The 20,817-nt window shown below is 36.3% G+C and overlaps 1 protein-coding gene across 2 annotated transcripts; it reads right to left on the minus strand.

The window, feature by feature from the left end:
- Positions 1-7,205: 7,205 nt before the first annotated feature.
- LOC113055462 (claudin-19-like) lies at positions 7,206-19,933 on the minus strand. 2 transcript variants are annotated; one of them, XM_026221782.1, is made up of 5 exons: positions 19,711-19,933; positions 14,095-14,259; positions 13,516-13,600; positions 11,878-12,024; positions 7,206-8,128 (listed from the first exon to the last, which is right to left on the minus strand). In XM_026221782.1, exons 1-5 carry the CDS (start codon positions 19,931-19,933, stop codon positions 8,080-8,082), a joined length of 669 nt encoding a protein of 222 aa, XP_026077567.1. In that variant the 3' UTR covers positions 7,206-8,079. The 2 variants fall into 2 exon arrangements, with proteins under 2 accessions (XP_026077567.1, XP_026077568.1); XM_026221783.1 differs by having other exon boundaries at positions 7,206-8,577.
- Positions 19,934-20,817: the final 884 nt, after the last annotated feature.

Raw genomic sequence — 20,817 nt, forward strand, 5'->3', positions numbered from 1 at the left:
CAGCGGATTTAGTTCCCAAACAACTGACAATTTTGACCTAAATATGATTTTCAGTTACAATAATTAATCCTAAATGTCGACATTAATAACTTACTTTTAGCAACATCAGATGCACGCGCGCTCACAAGATCTGCCGGTTCTTACTTCTGTAGACTCGCACTAAACGGTTCATTTGAATCAGTGAGTGGTCGACTCCAGAACAGCTGCAATCGGATCATTCTAATTCGTAAACGAATCGTTTGGTGCGATTCGCGATCCGATTAATGTTTATTTTGAAAAGACTCAGTTCGTTCGTGATGAATCAGACACCGCTTCTGCGTGTCGGAGCACGTGATATATTATAGGTAACGATATGTTTTATGAAATGTAGCGAAGTTAAAAGTACGATCTTATGCTTTGGAATGTAGTGAAGTAAAAGTACTCCAGTAAAGTACAGATACTTGAAAAATACTTAAGTACAGTAACGAAGTAAAGCTACTCCGTTACTGTCCACCACTGGTCTATGTCTCATAACTTTGAACGCTCCTCTGGTTTCAGTTGTGTTTTTGTTTATTTTGGTGACCTATAAATAAAGTCTTCCCATCTGCCTGCACTTGAGTCTTGGCCTCTTGCAATCTGTGACACTATGTCCTTAATAACAATGGATGAAAAGTTTAGAGCCCTACTGATGATTAAGTCTAGAGTGTGTCCACCAAATATTTATTTATCATCAATTAACTTTGACAAACACTTCCTGCTTCGAGATCTGAATTAAAAAAAAATCTCAAACATGCTCCGAAGTCCCGATCTGAATCAACCGAGTCGCGAACAGGCTCCGAAGTGCCGATCTGAATCAACCGAGTCGCGAACATGCTCCGAAGTCCCGATCTGAATCAACCGAGTCGCGAACAGGCTCCGAAGTGCCGATCTGAATCAACCGAGTCGCGAACATGCTCCGAAGTGCCGATCTGAATCAACCGAGTCGCGAACATGCTCCGAAGTCCAGAAGCCCCGATCTGAATCAACCGAGTCGCGAACAGTCTCCGAAGTCCCGATCTGAATCAACCGAGTCGCGAACAGGCTCCGAAGTCCCGATCTGAATCAACCGAGTCGCGAATGCTCCGAAGTCCCGATCTGAATCAACCGAGTCGCGAATGCTCCGAAGTCCCGATCTGAATCAACGGAGTCGCGAACAGGCTCCGAAGTCCCGATCTGAATCAACCAAGTCGCGAATGCTCCGAAGTCCCGATCTGAATCAACAGAGTCGCGAACATGCCCCGAAGTGCCGATCTGAATCAACGGAGTCGTGAACAGGCTCCGAAGTCCCTATCTGAATAAACAGAGTCGCGAACATGCTCCGAATTGCCGATCTGAAAACTTCGACCAAAGAATGTAAAAAATAACTCTATTTCTCTAATAACTCTAACTCTACAACTCTATGAAAGACTCAGATCAGGTATCTAAAAATAAATCGCTATAGTAAAAGAGAAATAATAAGAGGAGTGAAGTTTCCTACAGTTCTGCTGTGTTTGGTCCTCATGTGCATCTGACCCTCTGCGGCGCGTCTCCGCCCCTCACACGTGCATTTACAGCGCTAAATTAATCATCTTTGCTAATTATTATACATTTACTTCATTGTCAGCTCTAGGTAGCCTACTTCATTTATTATTGTTCAATGATTGAAACAAAAAAAAAATGTTGTATTTCAGTAATAATTCTAAATTATCAAAATAAAATATATAAAATAAATAATAAAAAATATGATTTCAGTTACAATAATTAATCCTAAATTTCGACATTAATAACTTACTTTTAGCAACATCAGACGCACGCGCTCACAAGATCTCCCTGTTTTTACTTCTGTAGACTCGCACTAAACGGTTCATTTGAATCAGTGAGTGGTCGACTCCAGAACAGCTGCAATCGGATCATTCTAATTCGTAAACGAATCGTTTGGTGCGATTCGCGATCCGATTTAAAAGTTTATTTTGAAAAGACTCAGTTCGTTCATGATGAATCAGACACCGCTTCTGCGTGTCGGAGCACGTTATATATTAAAGGGAGTAACGATAAGTTTTATGAAATGTAGTGAAGTTAAAAGTACGATCTTATGCTTTGGAATGCAGTGAAGTAAAAGTAAAAGTTACTCCAAATAAAACTACTCCAGTAAAGTGCAGATACTTAAAAAATGTACTTAAGTAGCCTACAGTAACGAAGTAAAGCTACTTCGTTTCTGTCCACCACTGCTCCCAGAACACTGGTGTAATGAGCTGCGTTCTGCTGCTGACTGGCTGTAGGCGACAGAAAAGCCAAACACTCATTCAGTCATTACTCTTAACGGGAGGGGGTTTCTCTCTGATGGATTGGCAACAACACAAACCAAAGAAAAGGAAGGAAAGAAACGAGCAGAGTTCAAGCATGGTTAATATCTTTGCAGCAAACGCTGTACTTTTAAGTCAGACTCCCCACTGCTGCTGTAATGTTGAGATCCATTTTCAAGAAACAAGAAAACACTTGAATGTCAAACATACACAATCGATTATGGACCACTGGTTATCATTTGATTTTGATAAGGCTTTTTGTTTACTGAGGGAGTGAGTGAAGTGAATACCTTTATTCACTGAAATGAAATGGTCAGATTAAAATCTGTTGACTGACACGTCTCAGTAGATGGACTGGTTTCATCTGATTCATCGCTCACAGTGCCACTATTATAAAGAGTTTTATGGTCAACATATGGTCAACATACAATTTGCTGTTAGGGTTCATAGTTAACAAAAACTAAAATTGAATCTAAAAATAAACCATAAAAACATTTTTGTTAGCTACTAGAAAGAAAATGAACATGATCTGTTTTTTCCATCTAGTTGCCAAGGCACCATTTGTAATTTTAATTTATAGTATGTATTAAAATAACTACAAATAAAAACTGAATTAAATATGATTAAAAATTTACATTTACATTTACATTTAATCATTTAGCAGACGCTTTTATCCAAAGCGACTTACAAATGAGAACAATAGAAGCAGTCAGGTCAACAAGAGAACAACAACAGAATACAAGTGCCATGACAAGTCTCAGTTAGTCTAGTATAGAACGCATAGCCAGGTGTATTTAATTTTTTTTTTTTTTTTTTTAATTAAATGAAAAAGACAAGAAGAGGAAAAGTACTGGTGTTAGTAGGTTAAGTGCAGGCGAAAAAGATGAGTCTTTAGATGTTTCTTGAAAGTGAGTAAAGACTCCGCTGTACGAATTGAGATTGGGAGGTCATTCCACCAGCTGGGCACAGTCCAGGAAAAGGTCCGTGAGAGTGATTTTGAATTTCTTTGGGATGGCACCACAAGGCTTCGTTCACTTGCAGAGTAAAAATTAAAATGGAAAATTGATTCAAAAGATGTATAAAAACTATAATGGTATCTCAGTGGTATTAAAATAACACTGATAAGGACACCGATAAGATTGCTTTCTGAAAAAAAAGAAGATAAATGCAAATAATAAAAGACAACTATAACTATGTGACTGTAATCATCAGCATAATAAATCAACTTACTCAAGAGAATATCCAATATATATATATATATATATATATATATATATATATATATATATATATATATATATATATATATATATATATATATGGAGGTCAAAGTTTTTTTTGTCCAGTCAAATTCAGTAATTTGGTGCAAATATATTAATCTAAAACAAATGTATCTGTTGCTTGGATAAAGGTACTCGAATAAATTTGATGTCAGCATGGACAGTTTGCATGATATGTCCTGTTTACAAACAAAAATAACTAACTAAATCATAAAAATGGGTTCAGTGAGAAAAGTTTCATTATAATTTTTTTTCTGTTCAGCTTTTTCACATTAGTAATTTTGCGAGTTGTTGGGCCTGTACAGTTCATGGTGGTATCTTAATGTTATGTTTTCATTTATTTTGTTACTTTTATGTACTTTGGTATTGTGTTGGTTCACCATTTGAAGTCTAAAGAAACAAAACTTAATTTTTAAATAAACTTTATCTTTATTATTAACCTCATCCTCATTAACCTCAAACTCAAACTCATCAAAAACAATGCTATTTGAAAAACAAAATCATTATTTTATTATTATTATTTTTTTTTAATTCTCAAATTTAAAATCAAAATTAATTTGCTGCATAATACATACTTTCTTGCAAAACAACAAAGCTGAACTGTAAAATCTTAACACACCACCATGCATTTTCACCTTCTAAAATAATTAATAAAAATCGATGTAATCTGTTGATGACCACTAGGGTGCACTACCCTCATCAACATAAGTATTTTATCTGCATGCTGAAATTTGTGGCATTACTGGACTATTCAGATGAGGTGACCCTCATTGGACCCAACTGCAACATACCACTTAAGCTAAGAACCCCCCTTCCCCCCACCCCCCAAAAAATCTAACAAACAAACATACTGTAACTCTTTGTTGTACTATGATGTAGTTGTATTTAAACAATAGTTACTCTTAGTTCTTGCCTGTGGTTAAATATTGAATATCATTCTTTGTTTTTGACATTTCATGTTCTGCAGTCAATGTTCTTTTTTTGTTTTGTTTTTCACACAGCTTTGGTGGATTTTGAAATAGAAGGGGATTTTAAGTGCCTGAACACAAAGTCTTTAAATACTTATAACATTATTTGATGCCTTTGACTGTGTACCCTGAAACTGGGATGGTAAACTGCACATTAAGAAATCTTAAATTATATTTCCGGTTACAAGATTGAAAACATGTGCTGGAAAACTGTTACAGAAAATTCCGGAATAGCTGAGGTTTCACACATTTTCTCTTTCAACATTCATCACCATGTGCTGAAATGTCCCCCAACGTACCCTGAGCAAGCTGACAAATACTCTCGAAATCACTGGATGTAGCTAAATGTGAAACCAAGTCAGCAATCCACCAAATGCTTCAGAAAAGTATAGGCTACAATGTGAGGATTGACGATTTACGATTCTTGCAACCTTACAGCCAAAATTGATTCATGCAGTCTTTAGAATTTACATTTACAAGTTTGAAAGGCAAAATTATGATTTATTTCAAGTAATTTTGCTCAGCATGAAGTGGACACATTTGACACTTTCTTTCTGCTTCGCTGTTTTAGCACTAGTGCAACAAAATATACAGTATCTTTTATATAGTAGGTGTTTAATAGATTGCAGTGGCATTCATTCATGCATAATTAAAATGATTATTGGCATAACTTGAAAGCAGAGTCAGTTTACAGTATGTTGTGGTCAGGATGCTTTTATCAGTTACTACTAAACAAGCACATGACTCTAGCATGACACTATCATAAATGAGACTGGCAAAAGCATAGACCTGTTTCACCCCTCGTCCAGACACCTGTCAGAAAGATTAATTTAAGGACTTCGAAACCAGACCAAGTCAGTCCGAAGAAAACAGACAGTCTATCTTTTGCTCAAATTGAGCACCCTCAGGGGTCCAGACGCTCGGTCAAGCAAGGTATTCATGAGGAAAAGATCATCCAGGTGTAAAAGACAGGTCTGAATCATGGTGAGAAACTGAGATGGGGGTGAGACATGCTCAGACATCATCAGGTCTGATTTATCGTCTGGCTAGACTCGGTTTGAACTGGTCTTATTGTTAATCTGGGTTTACATGCCCCATTTAACTGGTGAACTGACATCAGCGAGATAGATTGTTTTCTTTTTTGGTCTTTTAGTTAATATGAAAATGGAGAAAGAACAGGAACTTTTGAAGACAAGATTGGAAAATGATGCAAACCAAGAAAATTGTACTCAAGGCTTATTTAAAATTTCAATATGAAACATGCATAAAAAATTTAAAGTAGTGTTTGTAATATAATGATCTTAAACACATTTTTTTCCCCCCTTTGGCTTTCAGTTGGTTGTGAGCTTGTGTCATTAATATGTGATCTGCCCTGTGCTTTTGATTTATGTTTTGTTCTGCACTCCTGTTAGTCATGCTTGCTGTTTTAAAATGTGCTATATAAATAAAACAAACTTGAAACTTGATCATGATATTCAAACCCTTCTTAGATATAATTTTAGATATAGTCTAAAGTCTAATGATAATATATATATATATATATATATATATATATATATATATATATATATATATATATATATATATATATATATATATATATATTGAATTTTAGTCATGTTTTAGTCATAATGAAATTTCACATTATATATATATATATATATATATATATATATATATATATATATATATATATATATATATATATATAATGTGAATTTCATTGTAGTAGATGCTTGTTTATATTTATTAATTTGTTAATTTTTGCATTATTAATTTATTTGAGGGATTTTATCATATTACCATCTAATATTTATACTGTATATCATGTTGTAGTGTATTAGATTCTTATAGTGTATTATGTGTAATTCAAAAATAAAATGTATATACATAATATATACACTGTATGTCATTTTATACTGTTTCTATCTCTCTGTCTGTCTGTTTCTCTCTCTCTCTCTCTCTCTCTCTCTCTCTCTCTCTCTCTATATATATATATATATATATCTGTCTGTCTGTCTGTCTGTCTATCTATCTATCTATCTATATTTATATCATTGTAGTAGATCTTTATTTATAGTTTATTTATATATATTAATTTAATATTATTCATTTAGTAGCCTAGTTATTTGCGTTATAACAGTTGTTTTAGCATGATTTATTAATTTATTTTAGGGCTTTTACAAAAGAAAAAACAAAAAAGATTTCTAATATGGAGTGATTAGTCACATGACTAACTACTAACAGCTGTTCCCATGAAGCAAAAATGGCAGCATCGAGGTCCAGAGAATCCTGTGCCATCCAAACATCTGCCATTGAGATGAATGGGAATAATAATGGATAACATTTCTCCAGGTGTGTTAGGACTGCTTGTGTTGCACTTTTTACCCCAAACTTCATTTAGCTCATTTAGTTTAGAATCATTTAGCTTACAATATTGTTGTTGAGTTATACAAAATAATGTGGCTTTATACTTCTTTTTCGGTTTGTGATCAGATGAAGAACAGTGGTCAATTTTTCATTTTTTATTTCTAATGTGTTGTGTTTGCTGCTTTGACAGTCTTGGTCCAAAGAGTGTGTGGCTTATTCATGTGACTTACATTAGTCACGTGACAACAGGCAAACAGAACATTCCCCAACTGACACACACACAGAAATACATCTTTGTATAGATTATTTTATTTTAAAACAGATAAACAGAAAGCTTGATACGTCATATGAGATGATACATAATTGAATATTAGGTAACATAATTGGTGGAACATGAACGAAAACATTTCTAATGACAACCTACAGACTCCACGACCACTTTAAAGACATTATTTGTGATAAACTGTGCCTTTCAATGCAGGCTGAATACAATTCACCAAGACAAATCATAAGTGCACTAGAGAGATTACAAGAGCTTTAATTGTATCTGTCGCATAGGTGTTTTTTTGAAGCGAACTCAACAGCGACAAACCCCTTAAAGTTTATGTACTATACATTTTATGAACAAAAAAAGAAACAAACAATTGATTTTACCACGGGTAAAACATCCATCTCACATACGCCAAGGCAGAAAACTATTAGCAAACTAAAAGATATTTGTGAGTCAAAACACAGTTATAGCAAAGTATATTACACTGCACATGTTGAAGATTTGCATAATTATTTAAATGCATTATAATGTACCCTGAATCAATGCTCTCCAAATGAGTGATATAGTTTTTCGGCAAGAATAACAAGCTCCATCTGTAACAAAAATGGCATATTTGTCGCACAAGTGGCGATCATGCTGTTGTGGCTCACTCCTTATCAAATTTCTGATATTTGTTTTTTATGCTACAGTACAAAGTCATGTAGTTTGGAAATGCATTGCTTGGTTTAATGAACCTCTGCATTGTCTGTCTTACAGGGAAACATGTCAGCTGCCTTTCTAAATATAGCATTAGTTTTTTACTGGAGTTCTTCACTTTTTTTACCGAAAGAGTGTCTTGTCTGTTGCCAAAATCTAACAGCTTGTGACCCACGAAGTCGCCCTGTCCCAAACTACAAGTACTGCTCCCCTTTCTCTGGTGGAGAACTTTTAACATTTGCTCTGCAATTTAAAAGAAAAACAAAACATGTTTGAGTTACAAAGAAAACAGAAAGCAGATCCACCGTTTCAGATGTATTACAGTGAAACAGTCCATGCTTTGTAGGTTTTCTTTTTTTTCACATACATACTACAATAATACATACTTACAAAGACGGTTTATGGATCACAAACAAAGGGTTCTAAAGTTTTGGGGGGCATGCACACAACAGATATGGGCGAACAGTTTTTCAAACATATTTATTGATCAGATGTTGAAAAAAAGGCACATAGATTTTAAGTATATAGGGTGTAGAAGGGACATTTGTCCAATCATACAGACAAGTGTCCAAATTTGGATTCTAGGTGGGAGTGAGGGACACAGATACAGAGAGTGGAGCTCAGACAGTCCTCGAATAAATGCAAGGAGGGATGGTCAGTCAGGGAAACTAGTCTCACTCAACAACTCATCCCTGAATTAGAGAAGAGAAGAAGACAGTCAGAGAAGAACAACATTAGAGAAACCTGGGATAGAGACATTGACAAGAGACTCTCTGTGCATTGGATTGTAATACGTTATGTGGTACCACATAGATGTGTGCTGTTTGTTAACATGGAAAAATGGATGATGAGTGCTTGTTTGATATGCCAACAGCTTAAGGTCTCAGGAGGAATATTTGAAAGAAAGATGAGTCTTGAGTTACATGTCATTTGCATGCACAGTGAAGTTTCTGTTAGTTAAGGAATGTTAACTTTTACCAGGTCCAAAAACTAACACCTCATTGGTTTTGGAGACAGGAGACAGCACTTACTGTCCACCAGTTCGAAATTATTTTTACTTTTTTTTTCTGTTCTTCAAATGACCCCATTATAGACAATCTGAATCTAAAATGATGTGGGATTTACTATAAGTGGTTGTGCATGTTATCCCAGCATCCTATTTGCATACTAGTCCAACTTAACCAGTTCTAAACACCTTATTTTTAACATAAGAACAGGCCCAGCCATTTGTAACTTACTGTAGAAGTGCAAGGCTTTTGGTGCCAAATTTAAAGTTAAAATTTGCTTTGTCAACATGAATGCAAACAATAAAATATTGCCAAAGCTTCGAATTGTCATTAACTTCTAGTTATTTTACCTTTACAAAAATAGTCTGATATGCTGATTGATATTGCAAACTGGTGCAAAAAAGAAAAAATTAAGATTTGCTAGATATGAATTTGCAAATGCGAGGAAATACAGTCCGAATTGTAAGTTTATAATGAAGAATATGTGCTGGTAAAGTGCTGTGCCATGCATGTTTGCACTAACTTGTCATTTGACTAAAACCAGCATTGGACTTTCCCTCAAAAGTGCTTTATCTAAATAGCATGTTTATAGCTTCTGCTGGACATTTTTGACTCAAGTCAGCTAATTTCCAGTTCCCACACTGGAGTGCTGGAACTCAATTGTTGTAAAAAATGTGCTTTAGTTCTAGTGGAATTCCCTGTACTCCAGTGGACGGTTGAACTGTCATAACTCCTGGTCACCTCAATGTGGTGTCAGTATGACCATGGCTGTCAGGAACACACATAGCTGGCAAACAGAGCTCCCACCATGCAGAACAGAGCAGCCAATCAGAACAGCCCTGACACGTTTCTATCTATAGGCTATGTTCGGATTGAAATACTACTTGCTTGATGAATACAGTATTTACTGTATAATGCTATACAGAATGCATAGCAAAAGAATGCATTATACATTGTCACATGAATGGTTATTTAGCTTTTATAAAATCTATTTTTGTACAAAAAAAGGGTTTGCTATTTGTATCTGATTGAATAATGAGTCAAGAGATATGTTAAATCCTCTAATGCTCATTTCATTGTGGGATTTCCCAAATGTAGTAGATAATCAATGTATTCCAAGCATACTTTTCACAGTATACATATTATATAGGCTGTTGCATATATCATAAAGGCCCTGACATACATCAAGCGAAATGTGAAGTGAAGAACGAACTGATGTGACGTCAAAATACGGCCAAAACAAAGTTTTTTTTCTGTTAGTTCAGGGAGTTCGAAATGGCTTGCCAAAACAAACTTTCCGGTAAAGTTTTTTCCGGCTGCAAAACATCTTCGTACTACCATTGGTTCATGACGAATACATCACAAGAGGTGTGAGCTGAGGCTCCGCCTTCTTTCACGTGGAACTCTTCTCTGGGTTCACTTCGTTTGTCGAATCCTTGGACGCGAGATGTCCATGGATAAAGACCGAACACGGTGGAGAACCGCTTTATAGTAGCAAAAATTAAGTTTTGCTTTTGACGAAATGAAACACTGATGCTCTTTTTCATGTTTAATGCTGCTGTTTGCTTTTAAGCTATATATACTGCATAATAAAGAGCAATGTAAATACATGTGACGTGACTTCATGGGAGTGCTAATTTGCAGAGCTTGTGCAAGCATACCCATGTTGCTATGAACAGATGCTTTTTTATTAAAATAAATAATAATTTACTTGTTCATATAAACCTCACTTTTATCAGGGTGGGTGATGTCGGGATGTTTGATAACAGTATACCGTACCGTGCTGCTCACGTACTACAAATTCGTTTTACCCCTAAACGAAGTACGAAAAAGAACTTCATTTTGAGTATATCAGGGCCCTAAGAGTAGCATGCTAGTCCGAACATAGCCACTGTATCCCAAATTGAATCATTTTATTTATTTTTCTTTTGACTTTATTTGCCTTTTAGTTTGTTAAAAGGCAAAATAAAGACTGCAATCTTATATATCAGTTAGACTTTGTTCCCGGATTTTATTTCCATTAATTTTACATAAAAACTGTTTCAGTGTACATGGAAGTTTTCCCTGAAACCTTGTAAAATTAATACAAAAATTAATTTCAAAAAAGAGTCCAGTGTAAATTGTGACTTCTTAGGAATTTCAGCTTCACATTGGTTTGTAAAATCTATTTTATGGCAAAAATAGGATTTCCTTAAAGGTGCTGTATCAACTCGATCTCACAGCCATTCGTATATATATATTAGACAAGGTGGCTAATTCGTACAAATTTGTATGACCTCACTCATATGAATTCTTATAATTTGTGAAAAATCATACATATTTTATGAGGTGGCAAATCTGTAGGAATTTGTATGAAGGACCACACATAACCCTGCCCTTAAACTTAACCCTCGCAGAAATCATACAAAAGGTTGTATGAATTAGCCAACTGGTAAAATATGTACAAATTGGCTGTTAGATAGCGTTGGCTGTATGTAATTTTTTGACTGTACTAAAATAATAAAATACCATAATATGTTTGAAAATATTTAGAAAACATGCTAAGTTCACATAATTGTTTCTCTGAAAAAAAAAAAAGAATTTGGACTGCAGTACCCATTTAAACCACTAGCTGTCAAAATTACATACTGCACCTTTAATTAAAAAGCTTATTAAGGTATGTTGTGAAAATGGTATATGTCAGTATAAGTACATAATTTCCACATTGTTCGTGAAAATGAAATTATAGCAAGGTACATGCTTATTCAGTATCTCTGAAAAAAGTACACAAGCCTCTTTGACCGCAGGCCTACACAGTGTAAATATTTGTCCATGTGATAGTTTCATTTGTGTGTTTTGGACCTGAATAAAACGGTCAGTTCAAGTGAGGAGGTGTATTCATGGTGGGAAGAGCTCTGTCTCTTGTACCCGCTGCTCTTTACATTTACAGTTTCTCCTTTTCTGCTGTGCTGTTATTTATATATTTATTTTGGGATTTACACATACTCCCTGGCTGTAGAGGGTTGAGATTGCCGGTAGAACTGCTGTCCTCTTCTGTCCTCGTTAACACAAGAGCAGCAAAGGAATGAGCCGCCCAACATCATCAGGATGGCCGCCGCCCACCCAACAAAGAGGGCGGGGCCAAACTCATACCTGAAAGACAGAGAAGCCCCGCCTTTGTTTAACAATCACAGGATAATGTAATCAGGTGATCTATTTATAATTATTTACAAACATTTACTATAATATATATATATATATATATATATATATATATATATATATATATATATATATATATATACCATCTCTGAACGCACAACACGTCGAACCCTGAAACAGATTAGCTACAGCAGCAGAAGACCACAACGGGTGTTGCTCCTCTTAGCTAAGAACAGGAAATGGAGGCTACAAAAATTGGAAATACATTGTCTGGTCTGATGAATCTCGATTTCTGCTGCAACATTCAGATGGTAGGGTCAGAATTTGGCGTAAAGAACATGATAGCATGGATCCATCCTGCCTTGTTTCAATGGTTCAGACTGGTGGTAGTGGTGTAATGGTGTATGGGATATTTTCTTGGTACACTTTGGGACCCTTCCAGCTGAGCATCATTTAAACACCACAGCCTACTTGAGCATTGTTGCTGACCATGTCCATCCCTTTATGGCTTCAGTGTACCCATCTTCTGATGGATACTTCCAGCAGGATAATGCATCATGTCACAAAGATCAAATCATCTCAGACCAGTTTCTTGAACATGACAATAAGTTCACTTTACTCAAATGGCCTCCACAGTCACCACATCTCAATCCAATAGAGCAGCTTTGGGATGTGGTCGAACAGGAGATTCACATCATGAATGTGCAGCCGCAAAATCTGCAGCAACTGCGTGATGCTATCTTTGGCAATATAGACAAAAATCTCTGAAGAATGTTTCCAATACCTTATTGAATCTATGCCATGAAGAATTAAGTCAGTTCTGAAGGCAAAAGGGGGTCCAACCCGGTACTAGCAAGGTGGACCTAATAAGGTGGCCAGTTAATGTATGTGTGTGTGTGTGTGTGTGTGTGTGTGTGTGTGTGTGTGTGTGTGTGTGTATAAAATAAATTATAGAATTACTGTATACCATTTTTGGCAAATATCTAATTTAAGCAGCTTCAAAATGTATATAATACACAGTAATAATATATATATATATATATTTAATTTCAATAATAATTGCAAAGAAACAGCAACTAACTCAATTAAAATAGAAATACAAAAATTTTCTTTTCTTTTAAAAGTTTCTACAGTAATATGTTCTTTGTTTTATTAAAAAATTTGGAAAATCTATTTAGTATTTTGTTTATAATTCAGAATATTTAATTTATTGTATTACATATTAAATTGAATGTACTTCTGCATAGTACATCAATACTTTAAAATGTATGTGTGTATATTTATATGTATACTGTACATATATGTTTTATATGACTTTTTACATAATTTTGTTTGAATACTTTTTTAGTTTCATTTTATTACCTGTTTTTACCAGTGACATTTGATTGGTTAATAATAATTGAGAATGACATGTTTAACTGATTAAAAACAACAACAACAAAACGTTTCCCTCATAATTTTAAAACCTATTTATTGTCCTACCTGGCATTTATGGGTGTATTTGGGTCGAAGAAATGGTAGGAGACCTGTGTAGCGTACCAGGACACAGCCACCAGCGTACACAAACCTAGACATGACAGAAATCACAGTCTTAGCACTTTCATTGAGTCCATATTTGTTTACTTTCAACCTTTACAGAAAGTGCTGATGTAACCAGACTAGCCACTTCCTTTTTACTCTTGAATGTCAGATGGGTCAGAAGTGATATAGCGTCCGAGGACCAAAACAGACCTCAAGAATGTGGAGGCTAGTGGAGGAATGTTCATTTATTCTCCAAAACTAATTTACACTAAATGATTTACTGGACTGAGGTCTGTGCGACATTGACCTAGATAAAAAAATTTACTCATTCTTAGCACAGTAACACTTGTGTAAGGAGTAGTAATGTTTTCGCTCCACATTTCTTAGTAAGCTTACTGGTATGATCATCTCAAACCAATCCAGTGTATCTGACCATTACAAAAAGAAATGGTCATGTTTTAATTAGAAAACACAATTTTATATCTTCTCACCAAACCTACATAAAAACGCAGTGTGTTTAGCATGGAGTTGGAGTCTCACCTGAGAGCAGGAACAGACTCCCACCAGAGATGGCGATCTTGCTCTTGGTGGATGGGTTGTTGTCACCAACCTTTGTGCATTTCATCCCGACCACACTCACAATGATAGCAATGAATCCCATTAGCACTGAGATCACCATCAGAGCTCGACACGTCTGAATATGGACTGGAAAAAAACACACATAATAGCAAAGAGAATAAGTTTTTCTGACAAAACATTTCACACACTGCAAATCATTGTCTTCATCAATTTTGTGTGTATTTATATATATATATAGGTATTTTAAGGGGAATTTTGACTTGGACATCATGTTGGCACATGTAATTCTCCCTAAAATCAGAATAAACATTTTAGCATCCTTTTCTTGTCTATTTTGAGCATTGTTTGCTGTTGATCTCTAGCTGCTACGCTACATTAAAATTCCACAGATAACCCACACTGTGTTCAGTCCATGCATAATGCTGTAGGAGTGACATTTCTTTTACATGTTTCACACAGAGGGGATTACTGTGGCTTTCCTACAAAGGAGGATTGTTTTTAATGCCTGTGTCTCTGCTTTTGTGTGACAGCTACATGCTAACATTCCAGTTCAGCATTGATAATGACTTCAACTTCAACTCAGAATCACACAATAGAGGCAGACCACAGATTCTTTTGAACTGTCCATGCATTGTTATGCACATCTCCTCAAAAGAAGAGTTCAGATGACCATATAATGGGAATCACCTTTGCAGACAAAGTGTTGCATCAAACATGAATCGAAGCCATAAAATAACTATAACAGCATCTCAAAGAAGTCAAGAACTGAGGAGAGATTATAACACGACTTTTGTTGTTTGATTTATGTGTGAAGAGGCTGCCTTTGAAGCGGGATTTTAGTGCTTTATAAGAAAGGTCTTTTTTTCTGGTCTTTCATCCTTGTTTTGCTTCATTTCTTGATTTGTTAGAAGAGCGTTATGCGGAGTAACACTGTGATCTCAAGGTCAGGACTGAATGACGGACTCCGGGTGAAGTGTGGAGGGTCCTCCCACAATCCCTTGTCTAATGCCAAGACTGGCACTGCCTGGCACGGACGAAAGGAAGGCAAGCGCATGCACAATGGCAGAGGACATGCTTCAAGAGAAGCTGCATGCAAGACTCGGCCATTGTCTATTGTTTGTGCTTGTGGGCTGCTTTACACATCACTGAAAACATCTCTCACTGTGTTCCTCACACAGATCACTTATTTATGACGTCATAATCGTTTTTGACACCCATGTTCGGTGTTCTTAGCTGTGCAAATATAATATTTAGAACAAAGAACCAAAAGTGAGAAAGTCTAGGTCAGTTTATTAGCAGATAACAATTGTTTGCATAAATTTTGTTTCCATTTCTTATCATATTTTTCTGGCTGTCTGCTTGCATTATAGATCGTTCTTTCTGGGTGAATGTGTTTTCTTTTCAAGATCAACCTTAACTTAGAGGTTTAAACGAACCAACAGTGAAAGTTCTGAGAGTTGTTGATGTGTTTTATTAAAACCACTGACAGCAATAGAATGCATTTCACTTAAATTTGGTTTTTGTATTCTTTTTGATAATTTTTTAAATGTATTTTATTTCATTTAACTACAGTTTTATATATACACACAGTGTGGAAACTTTTTTTTGATGCCCTGTGGATTTTTTTTAGTTTGTGCCCACTTACAAAGAAATGAAGGATCTGTAATTTGTATGGTAGGTTTATTTTAATGTATAGAGACAGAATACCAACCAAAAAAAAAAAAAAAAAACCTTTTATAAAGGTTAGAAATTGATTTGCATTTCAGTAAGTGAAATAATTATTTGATCCCCAAGCAAAACGTGACTTAGTACTTGGTACAGAAATCCTTTTTGGCAAGCACAGAGGTAAGACGTTTTTTGTAGTTGGTCACCAGAATTGCACAGATCTCAGGAGGGATTTTTCACTCCTCTTTACAGATCCTCTCTAAATCCTTAAGGTTTATTGTTTGTTTCAAAGATTTTCTATAGGATTGAGGTCTGGAGACTGGCTAGGCCACTCCATGACATTAATGTGCTTCTTCTGGAGCCATTCCTTTGCCTTGGCAGTATGTTTTGGGTCATTGTCATGCTGGAAGACCCATCCATGACCCATCTTCAGTGTTCTGGCTGAGTGAAGGAGGTTCTCATTCAAGATTTTACAGTACATGGCCCTGTCCATTTGCCCCTCAATGTGGTGAAGTTGTCCTGTACCCTAAGCAGAAAAACAGCTGCAAGCACAATGTGTCCACCTGTGTGCTTGACTGTAGGGATGGTGTTCTTGTGCTCATATTCAGCATTCCTCTCCCTCCAAACACGGCGAGTCGAGTTGATGCAAAAGAGCTCAATTTTGGTCTCATCTGACCACAGCACTTTCTCCCAAGACTTCTCTGAATCATTTAGATGTCCATCAAACTTTAAACGGGCCTGTACATGTGCCTTCTTGAGTAGGGGGAGCTGCATGATTTCAGTAGTGTGTTACCAATGTTTTGCTTGGTGATTGTGGTCCCAACCGCCTTAAGATCATTAACAAGCTCCTCCCACGTAGTTTGGGGCTGATCCTTTCTCATGACCATCCTTACCCCATGAAGGAAATCTTGCATGGAGCTTGAGACCGAGGCCGATGGTTGTTTTGTATTTTTTCCATTTCCAAAAAATCAAACCAACATTTGTCTCCTTCTCACCAAGCTTCTTGCTGATGGTCTTGTAGCCCACTCCAGCCTTGTGCAAATCTACAATCTTGTCTCTGACATCCTTTGACAGCTCTTTGGTCTTTCCCATGGTGGTTGAAATGGAAGATACAGATTGTGTGGACAGGTGTCTTTTACAGCTAACCAGCTGACATTAGGAGTAACTTCTTAAAGTGACAGGACTAATCTGTGTTTCACATGGGCACAGAACCAGTCTATGGGGGCAAGAATTCTTGCTGGTTGGTAGAGGATCAAATACTTATTTCACTAACTGAAATGCAAATCAATTTCTAACCTTCATACAATGTGTTTTTTTTTTTTTTGAATTTTTGGTTGGTATTCTGTCTGTTAAAATAAACATACCATAAAAAAATAAACACCTTTTAATTTGTTTGTACGTGGCCAAACTTCTTCCTTTTTTCTTTAGCTCATATTTTATGCTTTCATTTTTAGATATACACACCAAAACAATATCATTGTTGTCTGCATTGCATGCAGTATTTCTTTGGGCACATTGATTGCAAGTTTTCTAACTTTGAATTAGCTTAAGTGTGCTTCATGGAGATGTTGTTTTATACTAAACACTGTGTTTAGTTGTCGGCACATAATAACAGTTATTCAAGAAAATAGAGACACTAGAACTTCTGCTGGATAGGGCAAACAATATAAGTTTGTGGGCGGCTGTCTGTACGTACAGAAGCCAGAACATTGTAGCCACTATCCAACCAGATGACCTAAGGCTGAGAGGAGGGGGGACAGTGGAATCAGATGGTCCCGTCACCCTTTGTGGGCCGAGGGTTACAGATTCCACCACTAGTAATACAGTACTGAGTGCAGCCTTTGTGTACGAGTAGTGGGTGTCTGTCACAGAGATTCTATGGAAGCCAAATGATATTCCACAAAACCTAACAGTAATTAAGCAGAAAATAGTTGTGAAGGTTCTTTAGATGAATGTTGTCTGTACGATCTAATATGGAAAGTTGTTCTTTGATGAAGCAGTGGCAATAATACTTAATATTTTAGACAACATTGCTGTGGTGTTTTCTGTGGTGCTTCAACAAAGCCTACAGCAATTATGACTATGATTAATGGCACTCCTCAAAGTAACACAATGTTCTTCAACAGTTCTTTGTAGCATTTTAGGTTCAGCAGAAAACATTCTTCTTATAACGAGCCATTTTGGGCTTCACAAGGTTCTGGAGGTTACGGTATGGTTCTTTGGAGATTAAAAAAAAGCTCTTGATGTTGCAGTATACTTGTAGATTGTCGGTTCTTCAGTACGACAAATTGGTTTTAGTGTTCTTTAAAGCACTAGTGGATGCTCCTTGTAGAACACAATGGGTTCCTGTGGATCAGTGGCTGAGTTTTGAGTTAGCAGTGCATAAGGTTGTGGGTTTGATTCACAGGGAACACACATTCTGGTTAAAAAAAAAATGTATAGCCTGAATGCACTGTAAGTCACTTTGGATAAAAGTGTCTGCTAAATGCATAAATGTAGAACAAAGTTATTAAATGACATCATGCTGTCAGAACCTTTTGGTTCCTTTTGGAACCTTCACTTTATCAGTCAGTCAAATAAAATCTGTAACAACAAATGTAATCATATTAGATGTCGGCTCTTAAATCTCTTCTAAAGAGCAATAAAGACGACCTGTGTGTTGTGTGGGGATGTGCATTCTGAACATTTCTTTGGTGTTTGCCTAAACACTGGCCTTTTCTTCTCAACACAACTGCCATTCATCACTTCAAGACAATACGCTGCTATTTAATCAATGATGCAGAATATAAGATGGCAAACTGTTTTCTCTTAACCATTCCACATTTCTATTACATTTTCTGCTATTGTTGTTTTGAAAGGGTTTCATAACTCTTCAGAACCGTTATGTTTTGTCACTGCCTAAAATGTTGTAATATTTAACCACAAATCACAAACAGATGTGAATGTGATGCTATTTGTCAAAAAAAAAAAAATGTAATCCTCCCAAATGTGCAATCATCAGCCACCATTCATAATTGATTTTTTGAGACGTCTTTTTCCCGGGACCGTCCCAGAAATAGATGAGAAGTGACTGATTCTGATTAGACGTAACAAGTCACCACAAAATTGACAATGACAGTGGCGCTAAACGTTGATTCATCGCCATGTAATTGCATTCCATGGCATTTCAACAGTCTGGTAGAGTCAGCACCTCAGTGAGGTTAGTGTCACATAAGACTTTCATTATAACATGTCAAAATGCACATATTTTAATTTGATCGATTAAACTAGTTAATTAAATCCATGTGCACACAGCAGCTCTGTTGATTGTGCTTTTCTGCCTCCAACCTCCTCTAGCCAAAGAATCTTGATTTAATTATTTCATATAAAGTTTATATATATATATATATATATATATATATATATATATATATATATATATATATATATATATATATATATATATATATATATATATATATATATATCAAGCTTCAACATATGAATTATATGTCAGGTTGGCATCAATGGTTCCATGAAGAACCTTTAACATCCATGTAGTTGTTCAATTGCATAAAAAGTTCTTTTATATTGCAAAAATGTTATTTAGATTATTAAAATGTTCTTTTTTTTTAAAGATCTGATCACTGAATGGTTCTTTGGGGAACCCAACTGGTTCCCCTGTGTAATCACTGCAAAAATACCCTTTTGAAAACTTATTATTATTATTTTTTTTTCAGAAATAAACAGTCATTCCAAACCTATATGACTGACATAATTTTTCTTTGGGACACAAAAGGTGATATTTTGAAGAATGTTTTTGTTCATACATGGAGAGACAACATAAAAATACCTTTTTATGTGCACTTTCTTTACTCATACAGGTTTGCAGTGACATATCGCTTTTCTAATAGACTTTTGATTAGTACTTACCATCCAGAGAGAGCAAGGAGTCAAAGATCTTGCACTGCACCTGGCCCGTGCTCTGAGATGCACAGGACATCCACAGGCCTTCATACAAGCCCACGGCCATAATGATGGCATCCCCTGCGTACGAGGACTGCTTCCATTGGGGCAGCACCGTAGTGGAGATGATGCCAATCCATCCACCCAAAGCGAGAAAATAGCCCAGAAGCTGAAACCCAGAGTTGGCCATAATTGTCCTTTTTAAAGTTTCGTTTTAGTGAAGAATTAATCTGAGTTCAGTGAAGTTCTTCAGCCACCTGCAATTCCCTTAAGAATTCCAAAGAAATCCAACTCACTCAGCAGTCAAAGTCTGTCTGATTCTCGACAACTCTTCGGTCACTCGCCGTATCCCTTTGTAGCTCTTGTGCGCTTCAGTATCTCTCATTTGTAGGCTTCCTGTGACATCCCTTGATTTTGTCTAAAACTGAGTCCCTCAAATCTCCTCTCTGGAGGTACCCAGCTTCTACTGGCTTTGAAAGCAGTGTTTGGGTTGCCGTCACGAAGTGGTTGAGCACTGCTTTACTGTCTTCATAGCTGTTCTTGTCACACACCAGTGCTTCTGGATGGTGCTCTGGAGGCAGAGCAGTGGGAATAAGGGGGAAAAAAAGGACGAAGAATACTTCACAGACAAAAAAAAAACAAAAAAAAGCCTTGATGGAGTGAATGCAATGGGGGGTGGAGTGCCAGGCCTATGATTACTCTCTGATTGGTGGTTTAGTGAAGAGAAACGCCTCCTGAAAAAAGGGCAGGAGGGACTAATTAAGCCCAGATGTCACTTGTGGAGTCAACCCGCAAAAGTGGGATGGTGTGATATGCCACAAAGCCCTAATTGCATAAGATTCTCAAAGTGAGCAAGTGTCTTCAGATCTTCACAGTCATGTGGATTAAAGTTATTGCTCCTGTATCAAAAATGCGGCATCTGTTGGGTGAAGTTGTTTTGCCCAGTTGAATCTGTTCCTGTATTGACCCTTGTGAAGCACTACAGTGGCACATAAATCAGCGTTTAAACTGTGCTTGTTTGAAAGGAAGTGTCACCCGAACACAAAAACTCTTGCTTGTGGTGGAGATTTAGGG

Source organism: Carassius auratus, chromosome 36 (assembly GCF_003368295.1).
Source record: "Carassius auratus strain Wakin chromosome 36, ASM336829v1, whole genome shotgun sequence".
In the NCBI taxonomy this organism is placed as follows: Eukaryota; Metazoa; Chordata; class Actinopteri; order Cypriniformes; family Cyprinidae; genus Carassius; species Carassius auratus.

Bases quoted from the DNA above. Each gene is read 5' to 3' on its own strand.
- LOC113055462 (XM_026221782.1), bottom strand. From the start codon at position 19,933: ATGGCCAACTCTGGGTTTCAGCTTCTGGGCTATTTTCTCGCTTTGGGT. The intron at 12,025-13,515 runs GTAGGACAATAA...TCTGTCTTTCAG, and splicing joins AATACACCCATAAATGCCAG to GTATGAGTTTGGCCCCGCCC. The intron at 8,129-11,877 runs GTATGTGTAAAT...TTTAAATTGCAG, and splicing joins CAACCCTCTACAGCCAGGGA to AGCAAATGTTAAAAGTTCTC.